The 24,107-nt window shown below is 41.9% G+C and overlaps 1 protein-coding gene across 2 annotated transcripts in view; it reads right to left on the reverse strand.

The window, feature by feature from the left end:
• LOC110533514 (opioid-binding protein/cell adhesion molecule) overlaps nt 1-24,107 on the reverse strand; it is a 335,816-nt gene that overhangs the window by 43,913 nt on the left and 267,796 nt on the right. For both annotated transcript variants that reach the window (XM_021617800.3, XM_021617799.3), the window contains one exon: nt 5,385-5,510. In XM_021617800.3, the coding sequence (XP_021473475.1) occupies nt 5,385-5,510 (126 nt within the window). The remainder of the gene's footprint in view (nt 1-5,384; nt 5,511-24,107) is intronic.

The raw sequence follows: 24,107 nt of genomic DNA on the forward strand, positions 1-24,107 counted from the left end.
CCTATAGGATGGTAGATCTCCAGGAAGAGGATTTGGCAGCCCTGCTTTATGCCTTTAAAAAAAACTTCTGTAAAAGCATGAGGCAAATTTGGTCATGCTCATCCAAGACAGCATCAATAACTACACCAGGTCAAACCGTTTAGCCAGTGGCAGACAGGACGTTGGCCAAACATCTTAACCCAAACCTTACAAGAAACCAATGCCCATCCAATGCCCCCCAGTGCTGTTTCCAGAACTTTCCTACACCACTGGGTAAGGTCCCCAGTGATTTTGCCATCACTCCACTGACAGTGCTAATAGAACATTATTCCCATTGATAGACGTATCACAGCAAATGGCATGCCATACGTTTCCCCTGTATAATAGTCTGATTGCCACTCATCACGAGAGCTGCCACCAGTCTACAACATCAGTCCACAATGCCATAGAGCTGTCAATCATCTGCTGACACTGCCAAATTAGAGTGCACAGACCTTCAAGACTCCAACAGGAACTTTCCTAACTGGCAATTTTTCTCCCCCAAGACACAAATTACAGCGCGATTCGGAAACAAAAGTGGATCGGGTCAACTGAGCTAGACAGCATGATTGATGGCCGCTGTCACATCTGTGTTGTCCGTGATGTTTTGCAGTGTAAAAGTATGAATCTTACCACAACATTGGATGGGAGAGTGAATGAGAGGGCAAAAAAAGTATAATTTCAAGACATAAGGGAGCAAAAAAATTATCAAGCTGTTGATAAGATTGACAGTCCTGCAAGCACGGTGTAGGCCGCACATTCATTTTCAAACTGCATAGTCTTTAGTATTTACCATCGTTTTTAATGACAAATGCCCAGTATGATGTTTCTGACAGTTTGACGAATGGACACTCGTAACCTCCTCCATATAATGTGTCTTTAATGGCCCACATTGATCCATTTGGCCCGGCAGTGCATTGTCCTCACCATGCACTGTTTTCTTCATTCATACTTCTTCTAATCCTTTTAGAGAGCCTGGCAGCCAAGGATGAAGTGGAAAGCGTTGAATAATTCATTCACAGTTGTCCCCAAATGAATTGAAGTGGGGACAGGCTTTTGGTGCACTAAATCTAGCTGAATCGTCAATTGATTGCGTCCATATATTAAGGTAACCAGTGATGTAGTAGTAAAAAAATAGGTGGGTACACTCCCTATACTTTCAATGCATTTTTTTGAAAAACATTTCCTCATGTTCCTGCCTGACATTGAATGTGAAGCACTAGATAGAATAATACCCATCTGATGCCTTGGCGGTTTTCTCACAGATTTTTAGTCATGCTTGTTGAGCTCAGTTCGTCATGTATAATTTGATTTGTTGGATTTATTTTCAAATATATTGTCTAAATATAGCCAAATCACTTAGCAGTCACTTTAATACAATTCTTGCAGGCATAAATGCTTTATTTTTGGGAGTGGTTCATAATCAGAAGCGAGAGAGATGGAGACAAACTGGGAAAACAGTGAAGAAATGTCACTCCAGAACACATTTAGGTTTTTACACACTCCGGTGAGAATGTCTTTCTGAGCAGCCAAACATCCCTCACATCTTCCTCCTTTCTTTCTTTCATTAGAGCTTGCACATTAATGCCAAGTAAGATAACCCGCCATCTTCGCATCTCCCTGACATTAACAGACACTCTCAGCCACAGACATCGCTTATTGGTTTTCACAGAAGTGATTTCATCCCTTCATATTGGCAGCTTTTGTTGCCGCTTAATGTCAGTCTATGGTGTCTGTTATGACAACTAAATTAATATACATTTCCTTTCTCTGTTATTCCCCGATTCAATAGAGTAGAGTTGGTAGATCAACATTGCCATCATAATGCATGCATTGCATTAGAATAGAGTGTGGTTTTAATTACACTCAATTCCAAACATGGATAATGACACCATCTGGTTTATGCATACAGGCATTTCATTAAACAGTTACCCTTTAACTATAATTGTGATGTGCACTTCATATAAAAGTTAGCAGGAAACAGATGATATTCAATGTAAATATTGAAAAATCAGGGCAGTTGTTTTAGTGCGGTTGTTAAAGAGTGTCTCCAGTACTTTGATATACTTTTTTAACCAGTAGTTCTGAAAGTTGTATTTTATTTTTAAAAAGGTGCTCACGGTCCCCAAAAATTATGTGCAGATATGTGCACCACATCATTGCTCTCCCTCTCACTCTGTGTGTGCATGATGTGCCTCATGCTAACTGTCACTCACATGGAAAGGGGCTGAAGCTCATTGGTTGAACTCGAATTGCTAGGGGGCTGGTCCACGTGGGGGAACATGTAGGGAAAATGGCACAGCACAGCTTCCAGAAAAACAGTTGCTCACAAACTAGGGATTTCGTGGCTAATTGAGGTAAAACAGTAATTCTGCTCATAGGTTATACATGTATGAACTACACATTGACACATCCAGGCCTAAGTGCAAGTGTCACGTTCTGACCATAGTTATTTTGTGTTTTCCTTGTTTTAGTGTTGGTCAGGATGTGAGCTGGGTGGGCATTCTATGTTGTGTGTCTGGCAGGAGCAGGAGAGGCAGCGATGTCAGGATTTCTGGACTATACTACTTGGGAAGAGATAGACAGGTGGGCGGTCGACCCAGGGAGAGTGCCAGAGCCCGCCTGGGATTCGCTGGAGCAGTGCGAGGAGGGTTACAGGAGAATGGAGTTGGCGAAACGAGCACGGCGGCGCGGTAGGAAGCCCGAGAGGCAGCCCCAAAAATGTCTTGGGGGGTGGCACACAGGGAGTATGGCAAAGCCAGGTAGGAGACATGCGCCAACTTCCTGTGCTTACCAGAGAGCGAGAGAGACCGGGCAGGCACCGTGTTATGCTGTGGAGCGCACGGTGTCTCCAATGCGGGTGCATAGCCCGGTGCGGTACATTCCAGCTCCTCGTATCGGCCGGGCTAGAGTGGGCATCGAGCCAGGTAAGGTTGGGCAGGCTCGGTGCTCAAGAGCTCCAGTGCGCCTGCACGGTCCGGTCTATCAAGTGCCACCTACACACACCAGCCCTCCGGTGGCAGCCCCCCGCACCAGGCTTCCTGTGTGTGTCCAGAGCCCAGTACTCCATGTTTCTCCTCCCCGCACTCGCCCTGAGGTGCGTGTCCTCGGCCCAGTACAACCAGTGCCGGCACCACGTACCAGGCCTACAGTGCGCCCCGCCTGTCCAGAGCTGCTAGAGTCTCCCGTCTGTCCAGAGCTGCTAGAGTCTCCCGTCTGTCATGAGCCGCCAGTCTGCAAGGAGCCGCCAGAGCCGCCAGTCAGCCAGGATCCGCCAGAGCCGCCAGTCAGCCAGGATCCGGCAGTCAGCCAGGATCCGGCAGAGCCGCCAGTCAGCCAGGATCCGCCAGAGCCGCCAGTCAGCCAGGCTCCGCCAGAGCCGTCAGTCAGCCAGAAGCTGCCAGAGCCGTCAACCAGCCTGAGCTATCTCTCAGTCTTGAGCTACCCCTCAGTACTGAGCTACCCCTCAGTCCTGAGCTACCCCTCAGTCCTGAGCTACCCCTCAGTCCTGAGCTACCCCTCAGTCCTGAGCTACACCTCGGTCATGAGCTACCCCTCGGTCATGAGCCACCTCTCGGTCATGAGCTACCTCTCAGTCATGAGCTACCTCTCAGTCATGAGCTACCTCTCAGTCATGAGCTGCCCTTCAGTCCGGGGCTGTCCCTCAGTCCGGAGGAGTTTCCTCAGTCATGAGGCACCCCTCAGTCCAGAGGTCGCATCTCTAAGGACAATAAGGAGATGGACAAAGACAATGGTGGAGTGGAGTCCACGTCCAGCGCCAGAGCCGCCACCGCGGACAGATGCCCACCCAGACCCTCCCCTATAGGTTTAGGTTGTGCGGACAGAGTCCGCACCTTGGGAGGGGTAATGTCACGTTCTGACCATAGTTCTTTTGTGTTTTCCTTGTTTTAGTGTTGGTCAGGACGTGAGCTGGGTGGGCATTCTATGTTGTGTGTCTAGTTTGTCCGTTTCTATGTTTGGCCTGATATGGTTCTCAATCAGAGGCAGGTGTTAGTCATTGTCTCTGATTGGGAACCATATTTAGGTAGCTTGTTTTGTGTTGGGGTTTGTGGGTGGTTGTTTCCTGTCTTTGTGTTCTCTTCACCAGATAGGACTGTTTCGGTTTTGCCACGTTTGTTATTTTGTATTTGTGTAGTGTTCACGTTATCGTCTTTCATTAAACATGTTGAACACGAACTACACTGCATTTTAGTCCTCCTCTCCTTCGACGGAAGAAAACCGTTACAGCAAGGTTTAAAAAAATACTTGGCAGTCGCCAAAGTTCCGGAGCATGTCTTAAAAAGGGGATATTGAAAATCCTGTACTGTGAAGAAGAATTGGCTCAGCCGACGACATGTAAATGAGAGACAAGCATCTGGACTGGATGCATTCATGTTGAGTGTTCCAGGCAAAAAGTGTGTGATCGTATTGAAGCAAGCGGCCCATGATTCTTGGAGCATGTTTGCTGGAAACCAAAGGGCTGCTTTTACACGTAATTAGAAGACAAAACACGTTTACACACACACACACACACACACACACACACACACACACACACACACACACACACACACACACGCACACACGCACGCACGCACGCACGCATGCATGCACGCTCTCGTGGCTTGTGGTTGCCAGCCCAAACAGAAAAATAACTAAACTTATCCAACATTGAATGGCCTATGGCCAAGCTATTAGTATATTTGGCTGCAGGTTGGACCTACCAGCATTGAGGTTGCACTGTCTATACAATGCTTTGGACTTACTAAATTGAGTAAAATCAAGCGTTGTATCACTCAAACTCCAGTTTGATGTTAAAATGCTAGGTACAGATGGGACAACAATTTCAAAACATCAATAAATTGCCCTTTTAATGTAAATTCATCAATATGGCTGACAGTACAGCTGTTCTGCTAGCCTGAAACAACTATTTAGCCTATATAATGCAGGCAATATTCATGTGAATCAAGTGATGTTCTTTTAGAAGGCAGGTTGACACAAGACATTACATTTTAGATGGATAAATTAGGTCAGGCTGTAACAGCTTTGTTCGTCAGCCAAGGACTCCATACTTATTACACGGTCATGGAGCATTACAACAGTATGGGCGGCAGGTTAAAGCGGTGTGCCAATAACCGAAAGGTGGCTGGTTTGACTACCCGAGCTGACAAGGTGGAAATCTGTTGATGTGCCCTTGAGCAAGGCACTTAACTCTCATTTGTTATACGCCAAGCTCTTAAAACATCAGCAACACAGGTAATTAGAATTTTGATGACTAGAGACGATACGCTTTTAGAATAGATACACTGCTCTATTATACTCATTGATTGATTGTATGTTTTGACCTCAAAGGTTTGCAGTCTTACCTTTTGCAGAGCGATGTTTCCATATGATGTTAGGCTCTGGTCGTCCAATGGCCAGACACATGAGAGTTACATTGCTGCCCTCGTTCACTGTGATGTCCGTCGATATGTTTGTGATCTTCGCAGGTACTAAGAAAAGAGGAAACATAAACAAATGGCAAATATACCATTTATATGGCAAATATACCATTTCAATGGTATATGTCACATTGAAATGGTCACATAATGTCACATTGGTCACATAATGTCACATTCACAAGTAAAGTGAAATGCCTTTCTTGCTAGCTCTAACCACAACAATGCAGTAATCAATACCAATGTAATACTAAAAATAACAAGGTAGAACATAAACACACAAGATATAAAAATAAGAAGAACACGATGAAGTAATAAGTAAGCATACTATATACATGGTCAGTTCCAGTATCATATTTACAATGTGCAGGGATACTGGATCGATAGAGGTAGATTTGTATGGGGGTAAGGTGACTAGGAATCAGGATATATGATAAACAGAGTAGTACCAGCACATATGATGATTGTATCCTATTGCAACAACACACACAGTAGGGTAAAACTAACCTGTCTCACGACGGGTGTGTAGAAACAGTATAAATGTATGTGCATATTATGTGTGTGAGTGTAACAGTTTAGCTTCCGTCCCTCTCCTCGCCCCTACCTGGGCTCAAACCAGGGACCCTCTGCACACATAGACAACAGCCACCATCGAAGCATCGTTACCCATCGCTCCACAAAAGCCGCAGCCCTTGCAGCACAAGGGGAACAACTACTTCAAGGTCTCAGAGCGAGTGACGTCACCGATTGAAATGCTATTAGCGCGCACCACCACTAACTAGCTAGTCATTTCACATCGGTTACATGAGCAAATGGTGGAGTGAGTGTTTGCCTGTGTGTTGGAGTATCCGTGTGCTTAGTGGGTAGGGCCTTGTTCCTAGCCCTTTGTCATGTTATATTGTGCGCATATAGCACAAATCCTGTGGTACCTTATTGATTTTACAAAGCAGTAACCAACATATTAAAACAATAAATTACATTGTTCGCCTAAATACTCACTTCTGATTTTTCAGAGGGTGTTGATTATTTCTCAGTAAATGCACAGCAAAAAAATATATTTAATGGGTAAAAAGTAGTTCTAACATAAAATTGTAAAAAATATTTTCCCACCTACAAAAAGAAAGGATGCAAGTGAATTTAGCTTGTGAGCCAGTATTCATTTAGCAAACTTTTATCCAGCGTTGTTGCATGTCATTTCCGGCTCATTTAGTGACCACTAGCTAGTAAAATGTTCCCAAGAGGCGAAACCAAAAGTGTTGTAAAACAGTGTTACAACTTTGAGTTGATCTTTCAAAAGTCAAATTTAGAACATTATTGGCATTGTTGAATTTGATTGTTATAAGAAGTTAGCTAACATTTAGCAGCGATGCATAGCTAGCTAGTATTTTCCCAAGAAAATGTGTTACCAAGGCAACAAGCTAGTGCTGTGTGAATTTTTATTTAGACATTAGACTGCTATGTGAATTTGAACTTACAGTACATGTAACAATTGTCACATCCATTATTATAGCTAATCATGGTTATTAGAATGGATAGGGCAGACAGATACAGTGATTTCAGAAAGTGTTCACACCCCTTTTTCCTCATTTTATTGTGTTACAGCCTGAATTTAAAATAATTGAATCTAAGATTATGTCACTGGCCTACACACAATTCCCCATAATGTCAAAGGGAAAATATGTTTTCAGAAACGTTTGGAAATTAATAAAACCTGAAAAGCTGTCTTGAGTCAATAAGAATTCAACCCGTTTGTTTTGGCAGGTCCAAATAAGTTCAGTAGTAAAAATTTGCTCAGCCAAAAGTTTGGACCCACCTACTCATTCAACCTACAAATTTTCTTTATTTTGTATATTTTCTACATTGTAGAATAATAGTGAAGACATCAAAACTATGAAATACCACATATGGAATGATAAAAAAAAAAATTGTTGAACAAAAAATATATATTTTATATTTGAGATTCTTCAAAGTAGCCACCCTTTGCCTTGATGACAGCTTGCACACTCTTGGCATTCTCTCAACCAGCTTCAACTGGAATGCTTTTCAACAGTCTTGAAGGAGTTCCCACATATGCTGAGCACATGTTGCCTGCTTTTCCTTCACTCTGCGGACCAACTCATCCCAAACAATCTCAATTGGGTTGAGATCGGGTGATTGGGAAGGCCAGGTCATCTAATGCAGCACTCCATCACTCTCCTTCTTGGTCAAATAGCCTAGAGGTGTGTTGGGTCAGTTTCCTGTTGAAAAACAAATGACAGTCCCACACTAAGCGCAAACCAGATGGGATGGCGTATCACTGCAGAATGCTGTGGAAGCCATGCTGGTTAAGTGTGCCTTGAAATCTAAATAAATCACTGACAGTGTCACCAGCAAAGCACCCCCATACCAACACAGCTCCTCCTCCATGCTTCATGGTGGGAACCACACATGCGGAGATCATCCGTTCACCTACTCTGCGTCTCACAAAGACACGGCGGTTGGAACCAAAAATCTCAAATTTCGACTCATCAGACCAAAGGACAGTTTTTCACTGGTCTAATATCCATTGCTTGTGTTTATTGGCCCAAGCAAGTCTCTTCTTATTAATGGTGTCCTTTAGTAGTGGTTTCTTTGCAGCAATTGAGGCCTGATTCACGCTGTCTCCTCTGAAAAGATGATGTTGAGATGTGTCTGTTACTTGAACCGTGTGAAGCATTTATTTGGGCTGCAATTTCTGAGGCTGGTAACTAATGAACTTATCCTCTGCAGCAGATGTAACTTTGGGTCTCCCTTTCCTGTGGTGGTCCTCATGAGAGCCAGTTTCATCATAGAGCTTGATGGTTTTTGCCACTGAACTTGAAGAAACGTTCAAGTTCTTGACATTTTCAGGATTGACTGACCTACATCACTTAAAGTAATGACGGCCTGTCATTTCTCTTTGCTTATTTGAGCTTATTTGACTTGGGTCTTTTACGAAATAGGGATATCTTCTGAAAACCACCCCTACCTTGTCACAACACAACTGATTGGCTCAAATGCATTAAGAAGGAAATATATTCCACAAATTAACATTTAACAACTGTTATTTGAAATGCATTCCAGGTGACTACCTCATGAAGCTGGTTGACAAAATGTCAAGAGTGTGAAAAGATGTCATCAAGGCAAAGTGTGGCTACTTTGAAGAATCTAAAATCTAAAATATATTTTGATTTGTTTAACACTTTTTTGGTTACTACATGATTTCTTATGTGTTATACGTGTTTTGATGTCTTCACTATTATTCTACATAGTAAAAAAAATAGTAAAAATTAAGAAAAACCTTTGAATGAGTACGTGGGTCCAAACTTTCAACTGGTATTGTATATATACACTACCTTACAAAAGTTTGGGGTCACTTAGAAATACCCTTGTTTTTGAAAGAAAAGCACATTTAATTTCCATTAAAATAACATCAAATTGATCAGAAATACAGCGTAGACATTGTTAATGTTGTAAATGACTATTGTAGCTGGAAACAGCTGATTTTTAAGCCCATTATCAGCAACCATCACTACTGTGTTCCAATGGCACGTTGTGTTAGCTAATCCAAGTTTATCATTTTAAAAAGTTAATTTGATCATTAGAAAAACATTTTGCAATTATTTTAGCAGAGCTGAAAACTGTTGTTCTGATTAAAGAAGCAATAAAACTGGCCTCCTTTAGACTAGTTGAGTATCTGAAGCATCAGCATTTGTGGGTTCGATTACAGGATCAAAATGGCCAGAAACAAAGATCTTTCTTCTGAAACATGTCAGTCTATTCTTGTTCTGAGAAATGAAGGCTATTCCATGTGAGAAATTGCCATGAAACTGAAGATCCCGTACAACGCTGTGTACTACTCCCTTCACAGAACAGCGCAAACTGTCTCTAAACAAAATAGAAAGAGGAGTGGGAGGCCCCGGTGCACAACTGAGCAAGAGGACAAGTACATTTGAGTGTCTAGTTTGAGAAACAGATGCCTCACAAGTCCTCAACTGGAAGCTTCATTAAATAATACCCGCATTACACCAGACTCAACGTCAACAGTGAAGAGCCAAATCTGGGATGCTGGCCTTCTAGGCAGAGTTGCAAAGAAAAAGCCATATCTCAGACTGGCCAATAAAAATAAAAGATTGGCCCCAGGGATTTACCGCACTACCCTCTGCAGCGCCTTAAGGTCGGATGTCGAGCAGTTGCCATACCAGGCGGTTATGCAACCATGCTCTCGATGGTGCAGCTGAATAACTTTTTGAGGATCTGGGGACCCATGCCAAATCTATTCAGTCTTCTTAGGTGGAAAAGGTGTTGTTGGGCCCTCTTCATGGCTGTCTTGGTGTGTTTGGACCATGATAGTTTGTAAGTGATGTGGACACCAAGGAACTTGAAGCTCTCGACCCGCTCCACTACAGCCACGTCGATGCTAGTAGGGGCCTATTTGGCCATGCTTTTCCTGTAGACGACGATCAGCTCCTTTGTCTTGCTCACATTAGTGGAGAGGTTGTTGACCTGGTACCACACTGCCTTAATGATGGTGTTGGAGTCGTGCTTGGCCACTCAGTCATGGGTGAAAAGGGAGTACAGGAGGAGACTAAGCACGAACCCCTGAGGGGCCCCAGTGTTGAGGATCAGCGAGGCAGATGTGTTGTTGCCTACCCTTTCCACCTGGGGCGCAGTTTATAAGGTGTTTATAAAATAGAAACATTTCCTCATCAATCACACACAATGCCACACAATGACAAAGCAAAAACAGGTTTTTAGAAATGTTTGCAATATATATATATTTACATAAGTATAGTATTGCTATGAGACTCGAAATTGAGCTCAAGTGCATCCTGCTTCCATTGATCATCCTTGAGATGTTTCTACAACTTGATTGGAGTCCACCTGTGGTAAATTCAATTGATTGGACATGATTTGCGTTGTCATTATAGGGTATTGTGTGTAGATTGATGAGGAAAAAAGAAACAATTTTATTGATTTTAGAACAAGGCTATAACGTAACAAAATGTGGAAAAAGTCAAGGGGTCCGAATGCACTGTATATATTTGATGGGATGTATAGACAATATGGACAGTATATGGATAGAATATGTAGTATATATGAAGAATAGTATATGTACAGCAATAGTTAAATAGGATAGACCTTGACTAGAATACAGTATTTACATATGAAGTGGGTAAAACAGTATATAAACATTATTTAAAGTGACCAGTGTTCCATGTACTGTACATAGGGGAAAGGGGAAACAGGGTTACCTAGTCAGTTGTACAACTGAATGCATTCAACTGAAATGTGTCTTCCGCATTTAACCCAACCCCTCAATCAGAGAGGTGCGGGGGGCTGCCATAATCGAAATCCATGTCTTCGGCGCCCGGGGAACAGCAGAACAACATATTTTTAATTTAATTTGTCAGCTCGGGGATTCGATCCAGCAACCTTTCAGTTACTGGCTGCTGCCTCTAAGGTACAAGGTAGAGTAATAAGTTGCATGGACTCACTCTGTGTGAAATAATAGTGCTTAACATGATTTTTGAATGACTACCTCATCTCTGTTTCCCACACATACAATTATCTATAAGGTCCCTCAGTCAAGCAGCGAATTTCAAACACAGATTCAACCACAAACACAAGGGAGGTTTTCCAATGCCTCGCAAAGAAGGGCCCATATTGGTAGATGGGTAAAAATGAGGGATGCACGATATACCGGTGAACATATCGTAATCGGTCGATATTAGCTAAAAATGCCAACATCGGTATTGGCCGATGTCTAGTTTAACGCCCGATTTGCTAAATCGATGTCAAAGCTGAAGTGCTTACCTACATAACGAAGGTACATGACGTAATCACGCCACGTAAAATTTTGCGCTATACATGCAACACAGCATACCTAAATTAGCCCACAATGTCTGCTACTGGTCGAGCACCGGTTAACATTACCATTAACATTAAGTGCGCTATTTTTCCGATGTTGCCCTACCAGAGTTACACAGTAATAGCTTCACGACATACAGACTATGGAACACCGTTTGAGTCTTTGCGTGTCAAAAAAAGATACAGTAGCACTGTCAAAGCTTTACAAAAAAGTCAGCAAACAAGCAAACACCGGCCACAAATTTCTGGGGTACCTACAGTAGCAAGCACCAATACAACCAGCCTGAAAACAATGACCAGTAAAAACTGAAGTCATTTTCATTATTCTTAGCAATGATTTAGGAATCCTTGTGAGTAAGTATTAGCTAGGTTGACACTTGTTCTTAGCCTATTGAAATTGAACTTCAGTTCATGAAAATAAATAGCTAGCCAGCTACTTAACCCTGTTTCCTAAAGCTAACGTTATAAGCAGCTGGCTTCATCTGGCTAGTGAGGCTCGACCGGACTGAGTTATGTGTTGTGAAGCTAGCCACAATAAGGATTAGGCATAATAGTGGAAATTGCGGTTTGCCTTCAAAATAAAAAAAGCTAGCTAACTATATAGCTACTGAAACAGATTATGTTGTGTTATTTGACATGCCAAATAGTGCACTAAATACTAATACTAATACTGCAAAACATTTTTTTGTCCTAAATACAAAGTGTTATGTTTGAGGCAAATCCAATACAACACATTACTGAGTACCACTCATATTTTCAAGCATAGTGGTGGCTGCATCATGTTATGTGCATGCTTGTAATCGTTAAGGACCTGAGAGTTTTTCAGGATAAAATAGAAACTGAATGGAGCTAAGCACAGGCAAAATCCTAGAGGAAAACCTGGTTCAGTCTGCTTTCCACCCGACATTGGGAGATGAATTCACCTTTCAGCAAGACAATAACCCACAAATCTACCATGGAGTTGCTTACCAAGAAGACTGAATTACTTAAATCTACTTGAAAATCTATGGCAAGGCTTAACAATTGTTGTCTAGCAATGACCTACAACCAATTTGACAGGAGCTTGAAGCTTTTTGAAAAGAATAATGGGCAAACGCTGCAAATCAAGATGTGTAAAGCTCTTAGAGACTTACATAGAAAGACATAGCTGTAATCTCTGCCAAATGTGTTTCTACAAAGTATTGACCTGGGGGTGTGAAAACTTCTGTAAATGAGATACAGTGGGGCAAAAAAGTATTTAGTCAGCCACCAATTTTGCAAGTTCTCCCACTTAAAAAGATGAGAGAGTCCTGTAATTTTAATCATAGGTACACTTAAACTATGACAGATAAAATGAGGGGGAAAAAGTCCATAAAATCACATTGTAGGATTTTTAATGAATTTATTTGCAAATTATGGTGGAAAATAAGTATTTGGTCACCTACAAACAGGCAAGATTTCTGGCTCTCACAGACCTGTAACATCTTCTTTAAGAGGCTCCTCTGTCCTCCACTCGTTACCTATATTAATGGCACCTGTTTGAACTTGTTATCAGTATAAAATACACCTGTCCACAACCTCAAACAGTCACACTCCAAACTCCACTATGGCCAAGACCAAAGAGCTGTCAAAGGACACCAGAAACAAAATTGTAGACCTGCACCAGGCGTGGAAGACTGAATCTGCAATAGGTAAGCAGCTTGGTTTGAAGAAATCAACTGTGGGAGCAATTATTAGGAAATGGAAGACATACAAGACCACTGATAATCTCCCTCGATCTGGGGCTCCACGCAAGATCTCACCCCGTGGGGTAAAAATGATCACAAGAACAGTGAGCAAAAATCCCAGAACCACAAGGGGGGACCTAGTGAATGACCTGCAGAGAGCTGGGACCAAAGTAACAAAGCCTACCATCAGTAACACACTACGCCGCCAGGGACTCAAATCCTGCAGTGCCAGACGTGTCCCCCTGCTTAAGCCAGTACATGTCCAGGCCCATCTGAAGTTTGCTAGAGAGCATTTGGATGACCCAGAAGAAGATTGGGAGAATGTCATATGGTCAGATGAAACCAAAATATAACTTGTGTATAACTCGTGTTTGGAGGACAAAGAATGCTGAGTTGCAGTCAAAGAACACCATACCTACTGTGAAGCATGGGGGTGGAAACATCATGCTTTGGGGCTGTTTTTCTGCAAAGGGACCAGGATGACTGATCCGTGTAAAGGAAAGAATGAATGGGGCCATGTATCGTGAGATTTTGAGACTGCCTGTTACGCGAATGCAGTAAACCAAGGTAAATTGCTAGCTGGCATTAAACTTATCTTATTAAAATACAATCAATCAATCATAATCACTAGTTAACTACATATGGTTGATGATATTACTAGATATTATCTAGTGTGTCATGCTGAGCATACAAGTATCTAAGTATCTGACTGAGCGGTGGTAGGCAGAAGCAGGTGTGTAAACATTCATTAAAACAGTACTTTCGTGCGTTTTGCCAGCAGCTCTTCGTTGTGTGTCAAGCATTGCGCTGTTTATGACTTCAAGCATATCAACTCCCGAGATGAGGCTGGTGTAACCGAAGTGAAATGTCTGGCTAGTTAGCACACGCTAATAGCGTTTCAAATGTCACTCGCTCGCTCTGAGCCTTGGAGTGGTTGTTTCCCTTGCTCTGCATGGGTAACGCTGCTTCGAGGGTGGCTGTTGTCGTTGTGTTCCTGGTTCGAGCCCAGGGAGGAGCGAGGAGAGGGACGGAAGCTATACTGTTACACTGGCAATACTAAAGTGCCTATAAGAACATCCAATAGTCAAAGGTTAATGAAATACAAATGGTATAGAGAGAAATAGTCTTATAATTCCTATAATAACTACAACCTAAAACGTCTTACCTGGGAACATTGAAGACTCATGTTAAAAGGAACCACCAGCTTTCATATGTTCTCATGTTTCTGAGCAAGGAACCTAAACGTTAGCTTTCTTACTTGACAAATATTGCACTTTTACTTTCTCCAACACTTTGTTTTTGCATTATTTCAACCAAATTGAACATGTTTCATTATTTACTTGAGGCTAAATAGATTTTATTGATGTATTATCTTAAGTTAAAATAAGTGTTCATTCAGTATTGTTGTAACTGTCATTATTACAAATAAAATAAAATTGGGTGATTAAATCGGTATTGGCTTTTTTGGTCCTCCAATAATCGGTATCGGTATCAGCGTTGAAAAATCATAATCGGTCGACCTCTAATATGTACATGTAAGTATATAGATAAGCGATGGCGAAGGTGCAATAGATGGTATAAAATGCAGTATATACATGTGATATGAGTAATATAAGGTATGCAAATATTAAAGTGGCATTATTTAGAGTGCATTGTATGAAGTGACTAGTGATCCATTTATTAAGGTGGCCAGTGATTGGGTCTCAATGCACGCAGCAGCCTTTCTGAGTTAGTGAGTTCCTCGGCCTACACATCACTGACAATCTGAAATGATCCACCCACACAGACAGTGTGGTGAAGAATGCACAATAGCACCTCTTCAACTTCAGGAGGCTGAAGAAATTTGGCATGGCCCCTAAGACCCTCACAAACTTTTACAGATGCACAACTGAGAGCATCCTGTCGGGCTGTAACACCGCCTGGTACGGCGACTGCACCGCCCGCAAACACAGGTCTCTCCAGAGGGTGGTGCGTCCTGCCCAACGCATCACCTGGGGCACACTGCCTGCCCTCCAGGTCACCTACAGCACCCGATGTCACAGGAAGGCCAAAAAGATCATCAATTACATTAACCACCGGAGCCACAGCCTGTTCACCCCGCTATCATCCAGAAGGCGAGGTCAGTACAGGTGCATCAAAGCTGGGACCGAGGGACTGAAAAACAGCTTCTATCTCAAGGCCATCAGACTGTCCAATAGCCATCATTAGCCGGCTACCACCCGGTTACTCAACCCTGCACCTTAGAGGCGCAGGCTTATATACATAGACATGGAATCACTGGCAACTTTAATAATGGAACACTAGTCACTCTAATATCTGTTTACATACGGCTTTGCTCATCTCATATGTATATACTGTATTCTATTCTACTGTATTTTAGGCAATTCCACTCAGACATTGCTCATTCTAATATCCGAATATTTCTGAATTCCATTCTGTTACTTTTAGATTTGTGTATTGTGAATTGTTAGATACTACTACACTGTTGGAGCTAGGAGAACAAGCATTTTGCTACACCCGCAATAACATCTTCTAAAAATGTGTATGTGACCAATACAATCTGATTTAATAAGTAGTTTCATTGTAATGTTACATCTTTGAAAACTGATCTGCAGCCTGCTGCCTGCCGTGCCTTTAGCTAGCTATGTGCTTTTAGTAGGACTAGAGGTTATAACTGTTTGAACAGTAACAATGGTTACTTGCTTGCTGTTGAGGGACAACTTCATATTTATCATTAGCCTAGTTAGCTAGCTAGCAACTTGTTGTAACCAGGGCTTTCAGTGTCGAACAATTCAGTGCAGTAAAAAAAGCTTTTGAATAAGTCATGCGGCCATAGTTAGCTCTCTTGCCACTGCACTATGCACTGTCACTAGCTATAGCTAACGTTAGTAATAGCTAACATTAGTAATGCCTACATTCCTATTTTCCACAGCGGTGCTGGTCCCAACACTTCTCTTTTCTTCTGCTTCTCCTGATTTGTCACATCAGTTTATCTGTGTTGAGCTGATTCTGATTGTAATTTTCATGCTATGCAATATTATTTTCTACCTGAACGGTTACAGGCTGAATGGGTCTACTTTAGCTAGTATCATTGCATATAACCTGTTATGAGTAAAGTAATGATAAGCTGCACTCGTTGCTGTTTTACCTTGGCACTCCAATTTGATAAAATATGTGGAATTCTAGGTATCTACTGAAAGTTCACAAAACTCTAATTTGCTCTTGTTTTGGTTAATATTGTACTTCATCTTGTGTATTTTCAGAATCTATGTGAAGGAGTGTGAGCCGGAGGGGCAGCAGCCACATGCATGGCTGAAGAAGAATATACACGGTATGCTACTGTATGTTATCTTGACGTTTTTTTCTCTGCTGTACTTAGCTAATAAAGTTTCCCCTTCCTCTGAGTGCAGCAACACGTTCCCATATTTCCTATGCTTCACCAGCAAATTCATGTACAGTGCCTTGCGAAAGTTTTCGCCCCCCTTGAACTTTGCGACCTTTTGCCAACAACAAGTCGGACACAATCATGAAGTGGAACGACATTTTTGGATATTTCAAACTTTTTTAACAAATCAAAAACTGAAAAATTGGGCGTGCAAAATTATTCAGCCCCTTTACTTTCAGTGCAGCAAACTCTCTCCAGAAGTTCAGTGAGGATCTCTGAATGATCCAATGTTGACCTAAATGACTAATGATGATAAATACAATCCACCTGTGTGTAATCAAGTCTCCGTATAAATGCACCTGCACTGTGATAGTCTCAGAGGTCCGTTAAAAGCGCAGAGAGCATCATGAAGAACAAGGAACACACCAGGCAGGTCCGAGATACTGTTGTGAAGAAGTTTAAAGCCGGATTTGGATACAAAAAGATTTCCCAAGCTTTAAACATCCCAAGGAGCACTGTGCAAGCGATAATATTGAAATGGAAGGAGTATCAGACCACTGCAAAACTACCAAGACCTGGCCGTCCCTCTAAACTTTCAGCTCATACAAGGAGAAGACTGATCAGAGATGCAGCCAAGAGGCCCATGATCACTCTGGATGAACTGCAGAGATCTACAGCTGAGGTGGGAGACTCTGTCCATAGGACAACAATCAGTTATATATTGCACAAATCTGGCCTTTATGGAAGAGTGGCAAGAAGAAAGCCATTTCTTAAAGATAGCCATAAAAAGTGTTGTTTAAAGTTTGCCACAAGCCACCTGGGAGACACACCAAACATGTGGAAGAAGGTGCTCTGGTCAGATGAAACCAAAATGTAACTTTTTGGCAACAATGCAAAACGTTATGTTTGGCGTAAAAGCAACACAGCTGAACACACCATCCCCACTGTCAAACATGGTGGTGGCAGCATCATGGTTTGGGCCTGCTTTACTTCAGCAGGGACAGGGAAGATGGTTAAAATTGATGGGAAGATGGATGGAGCCAAATACAGGACCATTCTGGAAGAAAACCTGATGGAGTCTGCAAAAGACCTGAGACTGGGACGGAGATTTGTCTTCCAACAAGACAATGATCCAAAACATAAAGCAAAATCTACAATGGAATGGTTCAAAAATAAACATATCCAGGTGTTAGAATGGCCAAGTCAAAGTCCAGACCTGAATCCAATCGAGAATCTGTGGAAAGAACTGAAAACTGCTGTTCACAAATGCTCTTCATCCAACCTCACTGAGCTCGAGCTGTTTTGCAAGGAGGAATGGGAAAAAATGTCGGTCTCTCGATGTGCAAAACTGATAGAGACATACCCCAAGCGACTTACAGCTGTAATCGCAGCAAAAGGTGGCGCTACAAAGTATTAACTTAAGGGGGCTGAATAATTTTGCACGCCCATTTTTTCAGTTTTTTATTTGTTAAAGAAGTTTGAAATATCCAATAAATGTCGTTCCGCTTCATGATTGTGTCCCACTTGTTGTAGATTCTTCACAAAAAAATACAGTTTTATATCTTTATGTTTGAAGCCTGAAATGTGGCAAAAGGTCGCAAAGTTCCAGGTGGGCCGAATACCTTCGCAAGGCACTGTACGTGTGAAGATATACTATAAGTGTTAGAAAGGAGCAAGTTTTCCAGAGAAATGTACTGCAATTGGCATAATACCTATTAATAATTAATAATACCTATTGATGTTGAAATCTGTCCTTTACAAGGAGTACCGGTACCGAGTCAATATGCAGGGGTACGAGGTAGTTAAGGTAATTTAGGTCATATGTAGGTAGTGGTAAAAGAGTAGCAACAGCAGTATATGTAAAGAGTGTGAAAGAGTATGAAAGTGTCTATGTGTGAGTGTTTGTGTGTGTGTGGCATCAATATGCATGTGTGTGTTTTTTGTTGTTGTGTGTGAGAGTACTGTATGTATTGTGTGTGTGTTGGGTTGTCAGTGTGATGTGGACACCGAGGAACTTGAAGCTCTCGACCCGCTCAACTACAGCCCAGTCAATGTGAATAGGGGCGGGCGTGCTCAGCTCCTTTGTCTTGCTGACGTTGAGGGAGAGGTTGTTGTCATGGCACCACACTGCCAAGGTTCTGATCTTCTTCCTATAGGCTCTCATCGTCATCTGTGATCAGGCCTTCCACCATTGTAACGTCTCCAAACTTAATGATGGTGTTGGAGTCGTACGTGGCCATGCAGTCGTGGATGAACAAATAGTATAGGAGCGGACTAAGCACACAACCGTGATTGAGGGTCAGCGTGGCAGATGTGTTGCTGCCTACCCTCACCACCTGGAGCGGCCCGTCAGGAAGTCCAAGATCCAGTTGTAGAGATTGGTTTTCAGTCCCAGGGTCCTTAGCTTAATGATGAGTTTGGAGGGCACTATGGTGTTGAACACTGAGCTGTAGTCTATGAACAGCATTCTTATGTACAGTTGAAGTCATAAGGTTACATACACCTTAGCCAAATACATTTAAACTCCGTTTTTCACAATTCCTGACATTTAATCCTAGTAAAAATTCCTGTCTTAGGTCATTTAGGATCACCACTATTTTAAGAATGTGAAATGTCAGAATAAAAGTAGAGACAATTATTTATTTCAGAATTAATTTTTTTTTTCATCACATTCCCAGTGGGTCAGAAGTTTACATACACTCAATTAGTATTTGGTAGCATTGCCTTTAAATTGTTTAACTTGGGTAAAACGTTTCAGGTAGCCTTCCACAAGCTTCCCACAATAAGTTGGGTGAATTTTGGCCCATTCTTCCTGACAGAGCTGGTGTAACTGAGTCAGTCCTACTTGCTAGCACACGCTTTTTCAGTTCTGCACCCAATATTTCCTATAGGATTGAGGTCAGGGCTTTGTGATGGCCACTCCAATACCTTGACTTTGTTGTCCTTAAAACGTATTATGACTTAGATCCCGTTAACGGGATCGATATGACAACAGCCAGTGAAAGTGCAGGGCACCATATTCAAAACAACAGAAATCTCATAATTAAAATTCCTCAAACATACAAGTATTTTACACCATTATAAAGATAAACGTGTTGTTAATCCCACCACAGTATCCAATTTCAAAAAGGCTTTACGACAAAAGCACTACAAACGATTATGTTAGGTCAGTACCTAGTCACAGAAAAACACATAAATTTTTCCATCCAAAGAGAGGAGTCACCAAAGGCAGAAATAGAGATAAAATTAATCACTAACCTTTGATGATCTTCATCAGATGACACTCATAGGACTTCATGTTACACAATACATGTATGTTTTGTTCGATAAAGTTCATATTTATATCCAAAAATCTCAGTTTACATTGGCGCGTTACGTTCAGTAATGTTTTGCTTCCAAAACATCCTGTGATTTTGCAGAGAGCCACATCAATTTACAGAAATACTCATCATAAATGTTGGTGAATATACAAGTGTTATGCATGGAACTTCAGATAAACGTCTCCTTAAAATGTAACCTCTGTGTCAGATTTAAAAAAAGCTTTACCGAAAAAGCACACCATGCAATAATCTGAGTACACCGCTCAGACAACAAAACAAGCCATACAGATATACGCCGTGTTGTGGAGTCAACATAAGTCAGAAATAGCATTATAAATATTCACTTACCTTTGATGATCTTCATCAGAATGCACTCCCAGGAATCCCAGTTCCACAATAAATGTTTGTTTTGTTTGATAAAGTCCATCATTTGTGTCCAAATACCTCCTTTTTGTTTGCGTGTTTAGTACACAATCCAAACTCACAACGCGCGGGCAAGTCCAGGCGAAAGTTCAGATGAAAAGTTATATTACAGTTCGTAGAAACATGTCAAACGAAGTATAGAATCCATCTTTAGGATGTTTTATCATAAATCTTCAATAATGTTCCAACCGGAGAATTCCTTTGTCTGTAGAAATGCAATAGAACAGAGCTAACTCACGTGAGCACGCGTGATCAGCTCATGCCACTCTGGCAGAGCCCTGACTCATTCAGCTCTCATTAGCCCCCACTTCACAGTAGAAGCATCAAACAAGGTTCTAAAGACTGTTGACATCTAGTGGAAGCCTTAGGAAGTGCAATATGACCCCATAGACACTGTATATTCGATAGACAGTGACTTGAAAAACTACAAACCTCTGATTTCCAACTTCCTGGTTGGATTGTTCTCAGGGTTTTGCCTGCCATATGAGTTCTGTTAAACTCACACACGTCATTCAAACAGTTGTATAAACTTCAGAGTGTTTTCTATCCGAATATACAAATACTATGCATATATAGGCAACTGGACCTGAGTAGCAGGCAGTTTACTCTGGGCACCTTTTTCAACCAAGCTACTCAATACTGCCCCCAGCCATAATAAGTATGCTTGTGGAAGTATGCTTGTGGTCACTGTCCATTTGGAAGACCCATTTGCGACCATGCTTTAACTTCCTGACTGATGTCTGCGATGTTGCTTCAATATATCCACATAATTGTCCTTAATCATGATGCCATCTATTATGTGAATTGCACCAGTCCCTCCTGCAGCAAAGCACCCCCACAACATGATGCTGCCACCCCCGTGCTTCACGGTTGGGATGGTGTTCTTTGGCTTGCAAGCCTCCCCCTTTTCCTCCAAACATAACGATGGTCTTTATGGCCAAACAGTTCCATTTTTGTTTCATCAGACCACAGGACATTTCTCCAAAAAGCACAATCTTTGCCCCCATGCGCATTTGCAAACCGTAGTCTGGCTTTTTTATGGCCGTTTTGGAGCTGTGGCTTCTTCCTTGCTGAGCAGCCTTTCAAGTTATGTTGATATAGGACTCATTTTACTGTGGATATATATACTTTTGTACCTGTTTCCTCCAGCATCTTCACAAGGTCATTTTCTGTTGTTCTGGGATTGATTTGCACCTTTTGCACCAAAGTACGTTCATCTCTAGGAGACAGAACGCGTCTCCTTCCTGAGCGGTATGACGCCTGCGTCATCCCATGGTGTTTATACTTGCATACTATTGTTTGTACAGATGAACGTGGTACCTTCAGGTGTTTGGAAATTGCTCCCAAGGATGAACCAGACATGTGCATGTCAAGCAAAGAGGCACAAAGTTTGAAGGTAGGTCTTGAAATACATCCACAGGTACACCTCCAATTGACTCAAATTATGTCAGTCTAACAGAAGCTTCTAAACATAATTTTCTGGAATTTTCCAAGCTGTTTAAAGTGTATGTAAACTTCTGACCCACTGGAATTGTAATACAGTGAATTATAGGTGAAATAATCTATCTGTAAACAATTGTTGGAAAAATTACTTGTGTCATGCACCTAAAATATAGTATGTTAACAAGAAATTTGTGGAGTGGTTTAAAAAACGAGTTTTAATGGCTCCAACCTAAGTGTATGTAAACTTCCGACTTCAACTGTAAGTGTTCCTTTTATTCAGCAGGGAAAAGACAGTGTGGAGTGCAATAGAGATTGCATCATCTGTGAGTCTCTTGGGGCGGTATGCGAATTGGAGTGGGTGCAGGGTGTCTGGGATGATGGTGTTGATGTGAGCCAGGACCAACCTTTCAAAGCATTTCATGGCTACAGATGTTAGTAGGCAGCTTTGTGGTGGTGTGTGTCTCTTTGTTAACACCAGCTGGTGCGCAATCTCTAATATTAAGGAAGTCTCAAAGTTCAGGTTGCCTGAGTTAGAATACCTCATACTAAGCTGGAGACCATACTATTTACCAAGATAGTTTTCGTAGCTGGCTACTTACCACCACAGACCGATGCTGGCACTATTATCGCCCTCAACAAGCTGTATAGGACCATAAGCAAACAAGAAAATGCAGTGTCAGAGGAAGGACGTAAACATTGTAAGACTCAGCCAGCCAGGTCATTTACTGTTCTCTCTGTTACCGCACGGCAAGAGGTACGGGAGCATCATCAGAGGAATGTGGTCAGGAGATGGTGGATGAAGATGGAGTCTGGTGACAATCTTGTAGAGGGCTAGCTACTCTGGGAACTCTGTAGCCACTGGACTTCTCCTTCATAATGTACGGCACCCACTTGGGGTGTATGGCACCTGAAAGCTCTGTTCCGAGTACGAACTAGCTAGCCAGTCGTCCTCATTACGAGCCCTCTGCCTTAGCACTGCATTCCTCTACTGTATTTCCCATTACTCTCATGCTTCAGGTGACTCTTCTATTGATATACTGTATGCTTAGGCCTACGGTTAACTCAAGTTTACTCCAAATGCTAGCTACTTATCTATCTAACGTTAACCCAAAGCAACAACACTCTGGCATTCTGCTATAGTGAAAGGTCACTGGGTGGGGCTACATACAATCCTTTCCAGTTCATATGCGAAACCGTTACTGATGGTGGTGACCTTTTGAACGATCATCCAACTCGGAATAACAAGTCAGAAACTTAGGCATCATCCCAAAGCTCTGACTTCTACGACTTGAAAATCACTGATGTCACAATTTTTCACAGTCTGAGTTGTTTCTAATTTCCCAGTTGTCTTGAATGCACCAAAAGTAGTATGTTGTGGCCATGGTATACTGCATACTTTTTACTAAACAGTATGTGATAAATAGTATGTGACGATGAGTACATACTACGCAGATTAAGTATGTACTACGCTAGTATGGTAGTACGGCCATTGTCTGGTGAATAGCAGGGGGCAGAGACTGCTAAGTAACTAGCATGAAGGACCAGGTGACCATGTTCCTCTAGCTTAATAATGGCAGTTGCCAAGCGATTAAAACATGCTAGGTCACAGGGCCCTGATGGTAGTCAGGAGTCCAAACCCCAGGACATAACTCACTCGGGTTCATGTCAGCACAGCAAGGGCTGGCGCTGGTAATTAATTGAAAAAGTAGAATCAAGGATGTTGTGGATGTTGGGAGGAGATTTCTTTAGGGTATTTATGTCACGATGGAGCCTTCGCCCTCCGTGAAGGTTTATCAGCCTTCTGTTCATAAATAAATGGCTCTAAATGAAATAATGTATGCACAATTTATCATTGGATAACCTAAAATGTGAGCATAAAACAAAACTATAGGTAGCAACTGTAGTGTAAAACATTTTTAGAAGTAAAACGTAGATGGATTCTCAAGCTTTGTAGAGACTATTCGAACGTCCCAGGTTTTATAGCAGGATGCTCTATCAAGAGTCAAATGGCAGAGGAAATTCTGATGAGGTCCCAGTGGATCTCATCTGTCAAGCTATTATCACTATGAAACATAATTCTTAGCATATAATTGAAAATACTTTTCACTATCCATGATGATGTAAGTGAAGGTAAAGTGCAACCGTGACTTTACATCAAGGAAAAGAGAAGTATGAAATACATGGTCACGTTAATGTTTCCTCAGAAAACTTGGCAGATAAAAATGTGTGTGTGTGCGTGCACGCAGGTGTGCTGTGCCATCATTGCAATATCTGTGCAACCTTGATTACTTTTTACAGTGGACACTCGCTACCTATAATAGACTCGAAATCTATCTATTTCGATCCAATTCATATTTAATTTGTATCCGACATGAATGGAATCTTTTCCCTTAAAAAAATGACCATGTACTTTTGGCTATTTTGATACATTGACATTTCACTGCACATCAAAGGCATTGTTCCAGCTATGTTCTGCGAATGTATAACGGATCTTTTATAACCGATT

The sequence above is a fragment of the Oncorhynchus mykiss genome, chromosome 10 (genome assembly GCF_057628025.1).
Source record: "Oncorhynchus mykiss isolate SJ-2025 chromosome 10, ASM5762802v1, whole genome shotgun sequence".
In the NCBI taxonomy this organism is placed as follows: Eukaryota; Metazoa; Chordata; class Actinopteri; order Salmoniformes; family Salmonidae; genus Oncorhynchus; species Oncorhynchus mykiss.